The sequence below is a fragment of the Anastrepha obliqua genome, chromosome 2, assembly GCF_027943255.1.
Source record: "Anastrepha obliqua isolate idAnaObli1 chromosome 2, idAnaObli1_1.0, whole genome shotgun sequence".
NCBI classification, from domain to species: Eukaryota; Metazoa; Arthropoda; class Insecta; order Diptera; family Tephritidae; genus Anastrepha; species Anastrepha obliqua.
Genome location: NC_072893.1, coordinates 88,361,279 through 88,374,351, shown reverse-complemented (window position 1 = coordinate 88,374,351; position 13,073 = coordinate 88,361,279). Strand labels below are relative to the sequence as shown.

The window sequence follows — 13,073 nt, the reverse complement described above, 5'->3', positions numbered from 1 at the left end:
CACGGCATCGATTGTTTCTGGTGCAACAACCGTTTTTGGACGACCTTAACGCGACCGCGGTAGCCGAATGAGTTTTTTCTAATAGCGGTCGCCCCCACAGGCAATGACAAACCCTCGATTGTATTTCTGCCATGAAAAATCTCTTCATAAAAAACATTTGCCGTTCGGAGTCAACTTTAAACTGTAGGTCCGCCTATTTGTGGAACAACATCAAGACGCACACCACAAATGGTGTCGCGTATATATAGTATACATATTTCGACAAAAATCGACAAAAGTAATTATAAAAGGCAAATTTTATTTTTACTGTATAAGGAATAAAGATATAAAAAAATGTATTATATTTATGAAGTATTGATTTAAGGCCATTAATTATAAATAAAGCTCTAAGATTTTATTAGGCAGTCATATTAGTTCCGAGAGAAAAAAAAATATACAGTTTTCTATGAAAATTAGAATTTTTTAGTGCTAATCTTACATACGCCTAGGCATGCTTTCCATGCACTGTTGCAATACTTTATTGTATTTTGAGGATATGTTGCCGCACATGACTTACCTTTTCTAATCGACTTGTTGATGATTACTGCTTGAGATGATAGTTGAAATGATATTTCTCGATGCTACTCTTGTCAACTAGAATTTCGAGTGTTTACTCATCTGAGCAAGAAACCTGGAAAACGCTTGATTTATAATTTTACAAATATTGGTATTAAACGGCAGTAATAATGTATACTGACCTCGTTTTTGTCCTCAGCCATCATCTGACGGTGTTCACGAGGCCAGGCAAGTCGATATCTCTATTTGACCTGCCAAGTCTTTCTCTGCCAATCTCCTCTGCACAGTTCTCCTGGAAACAGTTGTACCGGATTAATGAACTAACTTTTTTTCAGTTTTGCACGGTTTTGAACGTGCGATCGTTAAGGGTTTTCTTCCACAATGACTTTATCTCTTACACGAAATGAGCTGGTTTTAATCGAAACGATAGATTTTCAATCTACTTACAACTAATTATAATAAAAAGCACCTAAATTATCTTCTATCTTCTTTTGAGAGTGATTTGTATGCCGGAGAAGTGTTTTAATCACAAGTTTTTTCTGGAAAGCAAATTGATTGGTGACAAATGATATATAATCATAAAAAATAATGATTTAAGTATTATATCTTTTGTCTATTATAAGCTATCATAATTATTTAGTAAAAAATATCGTTGCCTGGCACGCAATTCTTCGTATACCACGTACATATATGTACATATGTACGTCGTTATGGCAATTTTAGTGGAAAGTAAAAAATACTGATTTTTTTTTAATTACTGGATTGTTTTTAAATTGAACTTACTTTCTTTTACACTTATTCATCAGCAACAATGTAGGGGTAACACATATGTTGCTTCGAAAGCAGTGAAAATTAAGTGTTTTCCATTTACAAGTAGGAATTTAAGTAATTTTATGTATAATGAATTTTATGTACTACCTAAAATATAAATTAATTAATTACAACTTTTAAATAAACTATGATAATCTTTAGATATAACTTGGATTTGTTCTTATAAATGCTGAAAATATTTTTTTTTTTTTATTCAAAAGCGATTGAAAAACGTCAAGCCTAAACTGCTTACACGTGAATGTAAACTCCGCCTTTGCCCGCCAAAAATACTGCCGGTGCTGGACACTGACAAGCAAAGACGAACTAGCTTAAGAATTTGCCAAAGAAAAGTACTTCGAATGGTGTCACAAGCGAAGCAACTACGAAACGTACCGAATACGCTACGACCACTCATTTCTGAACTTAAGCCGATGAGAAGACGTCGTTAAATACTATATACAATATATCATCTAAATGGCTTCGATGGTTAGAACGCTGTGTGCGGACAATCGGCCTCAAAAATATTGTTAAGCAACAAATTCCCTAAGGCCCAAGGTTAACCTAACTTGACAAAGCCATAACCAGATGAGATCTATTACTACGAATCGTGGAGAATGGAAGATAATTCTGGACGAAGGTAAAGCTCACCCTAAGTTGTAATACTGCTTGCTGATGATGATAATTGCAAAATATTAGGTACTTGTCTGTTGACCGATTTCTTTAGAACCGACGAAGATGTGTTTGAGTTCCAGTTTGTACCGAATTATAACATTTTAAGTAGAGTATACGAGGGGTGCCTTTTATATGTCGGGATTAGAGAACAGAAACAAATTTTTATCATCGAAAATCACTTTATTGTTTTTCAAAATATTCTCCATGCAGATCTATACACTTTTGCGTGCGTTTGAACCAATTGTCGAAGCACTTTTGCCACTCTGAATGAGGCACCTCCAAAACATGCATTCTGAATGCCGCAACCGCTTCTTCAGGTGTCCAAAAACGTTACCTCTCAGTTTGTTTTTTACGTATAGGAATAAAAAGAAGTCATTCGGTGCCAAGTCAGGACTATACGGCGGATGACCCATTAATTCGATGTTTTGGGTGCTCAAAAATGCAGTTGTTTGAGCCGATGTGTGAGAGCTCGCATTGTCCTGGTGAAGAGTGATCCGTCTTTGGCGATTGGTTTTCCTAATTTCTTGGAAGATAACTGGCAAACAAATGGTTGTGTACCACTCAGAATTTACTGTTCTGCGTTGTTCTAGTGGTACGGTTGCGACATGTCCAGTTTTTCCGAAAAAACAGGCGACCATTTGCTTGGAAGTGCTTCGTGCGCGAACAACTTTTGTTGGATTTGGCTCATCTTGAAACACCCATACAGTCGACTGCTGTTTACTTTCGGGCTCATACGCGTAAATCCATGATTCATCACCTGTCACGATGTCATAGACGTGTTTCGAAGCCCCGCGATCGTATTTTTTGAGCATTTCCTCTGACCAATCGACACGAGCCTTTTTTTGAGCGATTGACAAATTGTGTGGGATCCAACGCGAACAAATTTTTTTGACAGTCAAATGTTTATGCAATATTGAATGTTTACTGGTCCCACTAATGCCTAAGAATGTCTCAATCTCACGATAGGTCACATGACGATCTTGCAATATCAGTTCGCGCACAGCATCAATGGTTTTCGGAACAACAACTAATTTTGGACGACCTTCACGAAATTTGTCTTGGAGGGAACTACGACCACGATTGAATTCACCATACCATCGATAAACAGTGGTCCTTGATGGAGCTTCATCGCCAAAAAATGAATTAAGTTCATCCATGCAATGTTGCTGAGTTAATCCACGTCGAAAGTTGTAAAAAATAATCGCACGAAAATGTTCACGATTTAATTCCATTTTTGGACCGAGATGAATCTTTGAAGTTACTGTAAACAACACAAATAGCGCTGGTATTTCAAAACGTTCTGAGTACGTAAAAGCCAAAAAATGTCAAACTTTGCGATACAGCTGTCAGTTGCCAGATTGCAACACCTGGGTTGCCAAATCCCGACATATAAAAGGCACCCCTCGTATACCAATGAGTAACGAAGCGGTCGCTTCGAACTTATATCCGGCCAAGGACAACCGCTCCAGCAGCAATCTCCTTTAACTCCGGGTGAAGCATGAGGCCATAGGTCGTCAACGTGGGTTCCGGACTATTTTTCTTCTTTACTTTGTATTTGGTTTCTGTAATCAGTTTTCTTCGAAAAGATGGGGTATTAGCCCAGGTTTTCTAGTCCAATGGAAGGGCTGCTACTTTTAATTGCACGATGTAATTGCCAAGTCTGGACATACCCTAGTAACACGTTTATATCACGAGCTGCTTGATGCTTGATGCGCCCTTTGTAGCTGCCAATAAACAATGGTCCTTGCCCTCATCGCCTCGAGGAGAATGTATGTATGTACATATGTAAGTCTATATCTGTCTAATTTTCTGACAATACGTTATTTCAAAACTTAATGATACCAGACCAGACCGAGCTCAGAAGCGTCTTTTCAGCTCTCTTGTATTCAGACACATACTTATATACATATTTATATGTTACAAAAACAAAAAAGTTTTTATAAATAGGGTTTTTTTTAATTTTAAACATATATTTTTACAAATACTGAAAATTTTTAATAGAAATCGCCCGAATTTAAGTCCAAATTTTCGCCTGCAGCACTTTTTTGTTTTAAAATATATATATTAATATGTACATGTTACAAAAAACAAAAAAAAAATTATAAAATATAGATTTTATAAAAAAAAAAATAATAAATTTTTCGCCAGGCTCACTTATAAATTTTACGATAATGCAACATTTTCATAAATAGTATGAATTATAAAACCTAAGTCAAATGCGTGCTGGGTTAACAATTGCTTTATACATTTCTCTTCAACGATATTTCAGTGCAAAATGCAAATACGATCGTAAAAAATTAATTTTTTTACTAAGTTTTAAGCTTCTCCTGGGGGTTCTATAGGAACCCTAGGAGGTTGGGACCTTCATCGTTATAATGGTGTGATCTTGCTCTTTCTATTTGGCGTGGTGGATAGTGACACGTCCCCTCCACCTCCGCCCCCCATCCAGATATATCGTGTTAGTAATGGAAAGTTTTGCCTTCATCGGGATTCTCGTAACACCTTCTTAAACTACCGACCCCCGAATGGCCTTATCGGAGTCCAACCACGCACCATTGCAGACGAAGAGCGTCGCTGCCGCGGGAGACCCTCGTAATATTATAATGGACTATGAATAAGTTCGTGCGGTTTTTTTCGAAATTTGAAACTTTATTGACGTAAAATGGTTACAAATTTAATATTCAAAGTATTGTCCATCGCTTACTACTACTTTTTCCCATCTTTCTGGCAATTCACGGATTCCCTTTGTGAAAAATTCGGTCGGTTTTGCCGCAATCCACGAATCGATCCATTTTTTGACTTCATCGTAATTACGGAAGTGCTGGTCAGCCAGGCCATGTTGCATCGATCGGAAGAGATAGTAATCGGATGGCGCAAGGTCTGGACTATACGGCGGGTGGGGTAGGACATCCCATTTGAGCATTTCTAAGTATGTTTTGACCACTTGTGCAACATGTGGCCGAGCATCGTCATGTTGCAAAATAACTTTGTCGTGTCTATCGGCGTATTGCGGCCGTTTTTCTCGCAGTGCTCGGCTCAAACGCATCAATTGTCGTCGGTAGACATCCCCCGTAATCGTTTCATTCGGTTTCAGTAGCTCATAATACACAACACCCAGCTGGTCCCACCAGATACACAGCATAACCTTCAGGCCATGAATATTCTGCGCCGACGTCGATGTTGAAGCATGGCCAGGGTATCCATACGTTGCCCGACGTTTTGGATTGTCGTAATGGACCGACTTTTCATCGCCAGTCACAATTCGATGCAAAAAACCCTTTCTTTTGTGCCGTTGAAGCAGTTGTTCGCATGCCATAAAACGGCGTTCAACGTCTCTTGGCTTCAATTCATACGGCACCCAATGGCCTACCTTTCGGATCATTCCCATGGCTTTTAAACGTTTGGAAATGGTTGATTGATCAACTCCCAAAGTTTTTGCAACCTCTTCTTGCGTTTGAGCCGGATCTTGATCGAGCAATTCCTCCAATTCGGTATCCATGAACTTTGGCGGCGCACCCTCGCGTTCTTCGTCTTCCAAGCCAAAATCACCACTTTTAAAGCGTGCAAACCACTTCTGGCACGTTCGCTCAGCTAGAGCATGCTCACCATAAACTTCCACCAAGATACGATGACTTTCGGCTGCTTTTTTCTTCATATTAAAATAATGAAGAAGAATTCCCCGCAAAAACACATTATTTGGCACGAAATTCGACATTTTCAAGTGTGGTAAAAATATTGTTGTTTACGCTTCAAATAAAAAACTTATACTGACGTTTGTGCCTTACGACAGTAGCTCTCCAATGAATGTTTGGAAATGTGGATCGATGGAATAATAATCAAGTTACGCCATCTGTTGTAAAACCGCACGAACTTATTCATAGTCCTATTATCAATTACGTTCTTGATATTGTGGCTAGTTAAACTCGTAGTTATCTAGATTTGACCCCGACATACACAATATGTGTTCGGTATATGGAAGTACCCCGTACGATAGTAACCACCTATTCACATGCTCCCCTAAACACTCTTACCTAAAAACTTCTCTCTCTCTCTCTCTCTGGACCGAACCCGTCGAAACAGCTATACCGCACTAGGAGGGCTTAATAAACTGCTACAACAACAACAACACAATGCATATAAATAAATATTCCATTTAATCATTCCGGACTCATTACATAATACATATGAAACCGTTGAACCGGATTACATGCCATAAAGAAACATGAAATAGAGAATGTAAGGTTAAATTTATCCGCTGTTTAGATTTGAATAAGTTAAATTCGTTCTTTAACAAAATTTGCCATCCCCAACCATAAGATCAAATGCTTTCACATTATACAGGTATGTCAACGTGATTGATAACTCTTGTAAACCCAAATATTTCCAAAGCAAATTAACGTTTCTCTTATATCGAACTATTTGGTTGCTGCCAAATTTTTATTTATCATCAAAGCCCAAATATATGGCAGACTTAATTTATTTGGGGATTCTGCTGTTTCCGTGGCGCCGCAATCTGATGACGGATTCTTATAGAACTCGACAAAAGAAAACGAAATGAAGGAGTAAAATATTTTGATATCTCGCTTAGTTTTCGAGATATTGAATAAAAAAGGTCTCAAAATGCCCTTTGGAACTTCACTATAATTTGCCACATTACACTATATATTTTTTAACACTTCACTAAAATTCACGAAATATACACTCACACGCGTGTTTTTACTTATTTTTATCCTTATATTCGAATTATTTTTATTAAAATAAAATGCAAATGCATTTGTCCATACAGTCACTTTCCAATTTTAAACGCGAATAAGAAGAAGATTGGAGTGACAACAGTATGGTGTTGCCGGATGCCTGCAAATGAAACAAAAATATGAACAAAAATTAAGTATTTAAGTTTAGTGTTAATGTTGGGGATGGGGGTTATTGTGCCTCCTTACTACATACACGCATATGATGTTTTAATTTTGGGTTCAATGGTTTTAACACGGAAAGAAGTTCTACGCAAAAATACTGTGGATTGCGTAGCCGAAGTTGGACTGATGAGGGTTATTTTTTTGAAGCACGGCCGAAGGCCGCCCACGCGAAAAGGAGTTCTACGCAAAAATACTGTGTTAATTAATTTAATTTTAATTACTTTATTATTTTTTGAGGTACGCGATATCATTGTTTTTAAGTTTAAATGAGTTGTATGTTTTTATTCTCAAAATTATTTCTCAACTTAAAATTAGAGCAAAAAATACTGCAGTTTTACAATGAACCTTCTACTGAACATCTCTGCATACGAACTTCGTTTTTATTTCAGGAGTATGGCAACACCAACTTTTCGCTAAATTAGAGAACTTTAACATTAAATTACTTGAAAACTAAGCGAGATATCAAAAAATTTTACTTTTTCATTTCGTTTTCTTTTGTCGAGTTCTATAAGACTCCGCCATTAAATTGCGGCGCCACGGAAACAGCAGTATTGCCATTTATTTAAATATTTCTACCTCCCTTATATGCATATAATTAAGGTAATTATACAGAAGAGCGGCCCTTCAGAAAATCAATATTTTTGTAAAATTTTTTCAATGATATCAATAAAATGTATTGTAAAAGAGTGTTTAAGATCGGGGGAACTATACTTTTATGTAGGATTTACTGTTAATATGAATATCAAATCCGGCGGCCCTTCAGAAAATCAATATTTTTGTAAAATTTTTTCAATGATATCAATAAAATGTATTGTAAAAGAGTGTTTAAGGAGTTCTACGCAAAAATATTGTGGATTGCGTAGCCGGAGTTGGACTGATGAGGGTTATTTTTTTGAAGCGCGGCCGAAGGCCGCCCACGCGAAAAGGAGTTCTACGCAAAAATACTGTGGATTGCGTAGCCGGAGTTGGACTGATGAGGGTTATTTTTTTGAAGCGCGGCCGAAGGCCGCCCACGCGAAAAGCAGTTCTACGCAAAAATACTGTGGATTGCGTAGCCGGAGTTGGACTGATGAGGGTTATTTTTTTGAAGCGCGGCCGAAGGCCGCCCACGCGAAAAGGAGTTTTACGCAAAAATACTGTGGATTGCGTAGCCGGAGTTGGACAACATTTCAAAACACTTATATAATGTTCAAGCGGTAATTCTTGTTGTGTCGCCCGCCGGATTTGATATTCATATTAACAGTAAATCCTACATAAAAGTATAGTTCCCCCGATCTTAAACACTCTTTTACAATACATTTTATTGATATCATTGAAAAAATTTTACAAAAATATTGATTTTCTGAAGGGCCGCTCTTCTGTATAATTACCATAATTAATTCCAAAGCATCAAAATTAATAAAAATATGCACCCAATAAAATTCATTTAGCACGTAACGTAACCGCACAAAATGTATTGCTTCCACACACTGTTAACATAAATTGGTTCGTCCGACGCCAGATTGGACACTACGAACTAATACAACTCTGCTCAATGTATTTATTCAGCTGTCAGTTGCGCCGATTGCCATTACAGCTGTCATAGTTGCAGCTTAGTATTTATTATTAGAATTTTATACATTTTGCCACGATAGGAATTGTTACAATGGTAATACAACAAATCAGGACACTATTGTTAAGTATTGTGAAGCTGCTGCGACGTATGATGTGCTGTTTCTCGTTCGGTCGCCGACGCAAACCCAGCTGTTCAGAGCCAATAGAAATACGGGTCGTTGTTGATGGTGGTAAAGAGACTTTGCCGGCAGGAATGCAATCACCCAGTTGGACACCGCAACAACAACACGTACATATGTTTATTTACTTTGATTGTGCTGGCAAATAAATTTGTATACTTTATTGTTTTCCGTAGGTGGAACGGGATTGGAATTCTTGGGATGACAGTCCACGCAATGTAACAGAACACATAGAACAATATCGTCAACGCCTAGCCAAGCCGCCGACGCCACCACCGGCAGAGCAAGAACAAGATTTCTTTACTGTAAGTAGTGTAGCAGATGCAACCTGACATTCTAAAATATTCGAAATTATAATCTGTTACATATTTAAGGAACTAGCGCCGGTGATAAAACCTCAATTAAAATATTATCTTGGTAACGATAATAATGATAAAACAGATTTCTCGCGATTAGAAGCGAAAAGTGATGTGCCAATAACAATGAATGTAATTATAAACCCCAAACAAAAGTACCTTTGTAGACACATTTTTAACAAGCACTTCTTATTCAACAGGCCGACCTAGAAGATTGGGTGGACGACTCTATCGATGGTGGCTGGGACGAACTTGACACAGAGCAAACAAAGCAGCTGATACGTGAAAAACGGCGTGAAATGCGTCAACAACGCCAACAAAAAAATGTAAAAACTACCGGAATTGAAGCCACAAAACTGCGACAAAGTCGTACATAGTATTGGTGGACGGACAGTGATCACTACGAAAATCATGACTTGCATGCACGTGAAAAAGCGTTATGGAGTAAAAAGTTGTCATTGAATTGATTTCTATTGTAGAACAATTGTTTGCTAACGCATATGTAAATATAAATACTATAGGTACACACACACATACGAATCAATGCAACTACTCGCTATGCGCGTTAATTATTATGTTTAAGAAATTCCATATATTGGTTTTTCGTATTGCTTTTTGTTTTGAGTGGGAGTGTGTATAAAGGAACGTAATGTAATTAGTTTCACCACATTCCATAAATGCGACGTTTATTTTGTCGCTAACACTGATCGCACCAACTAGCATAGCGGACAATTTTGCTACTATACCTACATTGCTTATAATGTTTATAAATGCCCTGCATATACATATATGACTAAAAGATTAGATAAATATGTAATATAATTTATTATGTAACAAACTTCTGGTGAATTTGTGGGTTCTTCAAATTCACGCTATTTTATGAATGTTAAAAATTACAACTAGACTAAACAATTTTACTAAATGTAAGATAATGATAGAATTTGGCAAATAGTTTTAGGGAAAGTTTAAGAAGAGAATGTGTATTTACTATCATTGAACAGTTTCAAAATGGAGCAGCATGTATTATTCAAGTAATTATTTTGTCATTTTGGTAATTGCAATGGCGCGCCTAATTGATTCTTGAGCTCCATTGGTTTCTCATCTCAATAAACTTGTTGCTGAATGTTTTATAATAAATGTTGCGCAGCATATTGTATGAAACGCCACTGACTCGTTGATTTACTTATACAGTCCAATCGTGATAGTCCGACACATACGGGACCGACTCGTTGCCGGATTATCAAAGGTTCCATTTAATCAATGTTAATTCGAAAATTATGATCAAAATGCATAATGCAAAAATAATCTTTTTATTAATATCTCTTTTAGTGGGGGAACAAAAACGTAACTGCTAAACTTAAAGAAAACAATTACACGCAAAATTTTTAGTTTTTTAATACATAAGACAGAAAAAATCACATCAACACCGTCAGAAATCGCGAGAGAACTGGCGTCGTTCAAATTTAATGACAAATACGTTGTGACCGGGAAACAAATCACAATCCCCCTCTGCTGCTCTGCTACGACTGATAAAAATAAAATAATGCCAATTGCATCCATGGACGTTATGAGGTTGTCGGATTACCGAACGTGTCGGATTAAGAAATGTCGGACTATCACGATTGTACTGTACTTATTTTTTAGTTGGCACATAAAAATCGCTATCGGAAATACAAAATTTTGTGCTCTGCAGTTTTGTGGTAAGTATTCGCTTGCACAAAAATCTAATTTACAGCGATTTCCTGAGTGTACTGAAGTGTGAAACGTTGCGGTTGGGTCGAAATAAGTGAAATGAAAAGAAAAATAGCCGGTAGTGCAATTCAAGTCACCCATCTGTGTCTATAAATCTCTCGCAGTTATGCTGCATTTATAAAGGCCACAAACAATGGTAAATTTTCTCATTCACTTTTGGAAAACAGATGACAATGGTAAGTATTTCGCTCAACAATGCAGTTTCAAAAACATTTCATAAAAAAAATATTATAGTTGAACTTACCTTTGCTGCTGATCCCAGTGCTCATCTCATTTACACTCCACTTAAGTGCAGGTCAGGCATTGCACACAAATGCACAGCAAAATTTTTGGGAATCCTTTGTACCTGGCGAACTGCTCCGGCTTTTGGAAAGCTCTACCTTAACAACACCCGATGTGGGTAGCAATGTCGCACAACGCAGATCAGATGTAGCATCATCAGCAATCACATTACCCGCTAGCGGGGATAACATCGTGCCTTTAACACCAAATTCAATTCATAAACGTTCAGATTCATCAACTGATAACACTCAAGATCAACAAAATGCACCATCAAGTGATGAATTCAATTACGATCAGGCTTACGAAGATTTCGTGCGTCAATATTTTAGTGACAAACTAGAAGAAGATAACGATTCTAATGAAAATCATGAAGAAGCACAAGATAGCGAAGAGCAACAATTAGAAGCGGAACACAATTCTTCATCAACGGAAACGGAACCATTGTCGGGGGAAACGAAAAATCGCGTGCAACGCAAAACAAAAGAGAAATGCCGACGCGTTAGGAAGAATAAGCAAAATTGTTTGATTTGTGAAAATGCGCTCAGTGGCGAAAAATCAGAATCATGCTCTTTTTCGCGTGAAAGTGAACCGCAGAAATATGCATTCGAGCGGGAAAGAAGCTATAAGAAACAGCGTGATGCTGAGGAACCTTCAGCGCAAAGTGTTGAACAAACATCTTCGGAAGAGGCGAAGGCAGCGGAATCGGACAAAAGTGATGAAGAGATTAATAAAAGAAATATCAAAAGCAATCGCCGCCAGGCTAAAATCTCAAGAAATAGTAGCTCATGCATACAAATGATAAAGCGTGGGAAAATTTGCTATCAGTGTGTGGATGGCGATGGCACGACCACCAAGTGTTATGTGCCCAGAGGAAGGAAGAAGGAAAGAGTGGATAATAAGACACGTCCAGCCGAAGGAAAAGAACATAAAGTGCAAAAAACACAGCAACGCATTTACAAACGAACCATTTCGTATTCTTTCGAAAAGGGTACAAATGGCACTGCAGCAAATGAACCGCCGGCTGAGGTCGACCAGGAAGCAGATACAGCAGCAAAAAGCAGTGCACCAAATTTAAAGGAAAAAATATTCATTAAAGTGGTTAAGCAAAACGAAACAATAGCAGAATAGTTTTTAAATGGTTCTTGCGCGAAACGAAATATAGTCGGCGTGATTGTAGTCCAAAGTAAACAAAATTATTCACGTTTGTGCTAAACACGCAAAATTTTAGAATAAACGTAGAAAGCTGAGGGATATCATTAAGCGCAATGCTATTTTGCTCAGGCGGGAAAATGTTGAGCCTTCGTAAAACCTGCACAAATTACCCACTTTAACCCTAAATCTAAAAATATCGCACTTTAAAAATGTAATTATTTACGTATTACCCTACCAAAGTTTTGTTACAGTTGATTTTTGTTAATTCTTTTGCAAAATTTACGAATAAAACTTTATAATTTCGCGTCGTAAAAACAACTGTATTAACTGGCTTTAACTGTCAAATATGTGTGAAAAAAGAGAGAAATAGAAAAGGAAACAGAAATATAAATTTAAATCTAATATTTGAAAAATAATTGAATAGACTGGATCAATTTTCTCATGATCCTCATAGACCGAACAGTAAATGTTATTATTTGCCAACGCTTACTTCAGTAATTTTTGATGCCATCATTGCAGAGAGGCAACGACCTGTTTTCATGCCAAAATAGCAGGTTTTCGAATAATTTTGATATTCAAGGAAAAATGCTATTTTTTAATATATAATATTATAAACTAGCAAACCCGGCCCCCTTCGCTGGGCACACTAAAATAGAATAGATATGGTTTAGAACAGAAAATATATGAATTTCATATTATTTATTTCTTTATTCTTTATTCAAGCGCTTTGGCATAAACAATATTTTTTGTTTTTCTATTTGTTTTTGAGTAAATATAAAATATAAATTGAAAACCAGGAAAAAAGATTGTTTTTAAATTTCAAATCAATGCATATGAATAACTAA

The 13,073-nt window shown here is 37.0% G+C and overlaps 2 protein-coding genes across 2 annotated transcripts; both read left to right on the top strand.

Moving 5' to 3' along the window:
• The first annotated feature begins 8,517 nt into the window (after positions 1–8,517).
• Positions 8,518–10,220, top strand: LOC129237526 (uncharacterized). Its single transcript, XM_054872330.1, has 4 exons — positions 8,518–8,796; positions 8,863–8,991; positions 9,061–9,174; positions 9,243–10,220. The coding sequence occupies exons 1-4, from the start codon at positions 8,599–8,601 to the stop codon at positions 9,417–9,419; spliced, it is 618 nt and encodes a 205-aa protein (XP_054728305.1). The 5' UTR covers positions 8,518–8,598; the 3' UTR covers positions 9,420–10,220.
• Positions 10,221–10,833: 613 nt separating this feature from the next.
• LOC129237369 (uncharacterized) lies at positions 10,834–12,204 on the top strand. Its single transcript, XM_054872064.1, is given in 3 exon segments — positions 10,834–10,930; positions 10,933–10,970; positions 11,029–12,204. Coding segments are annotated over 3 exon segments (1,311 nt in total).
• The last annotated feature ends 869 nt before the right edge of the window (positions 12,205–13,073 follow it).

Bases quoted from the DNA above. Each gene is read 5' to 3' on its own strand.
- LOC129237526 (XM_054872330.1), top strand. From the start codon at position 8,599: ATGGTAATACAACAAATCAGGACACTATTGTTAAGTATTGTGAAGCTG. The intron at 8,797-8,862 runs GTACATATGTTT...TGTTTTCCGTAG, and splicing joins GGACACCGCAACAACAACAC to GTGGAACGGGATTGGAATTC. The intron at 9,175-9,242 runs GTAATTATAAAC...CTTATTCAACAG, and splicing joins ATGTGCCAATAACAATGAAT to GCCGACCTAGAAGATTGGGT.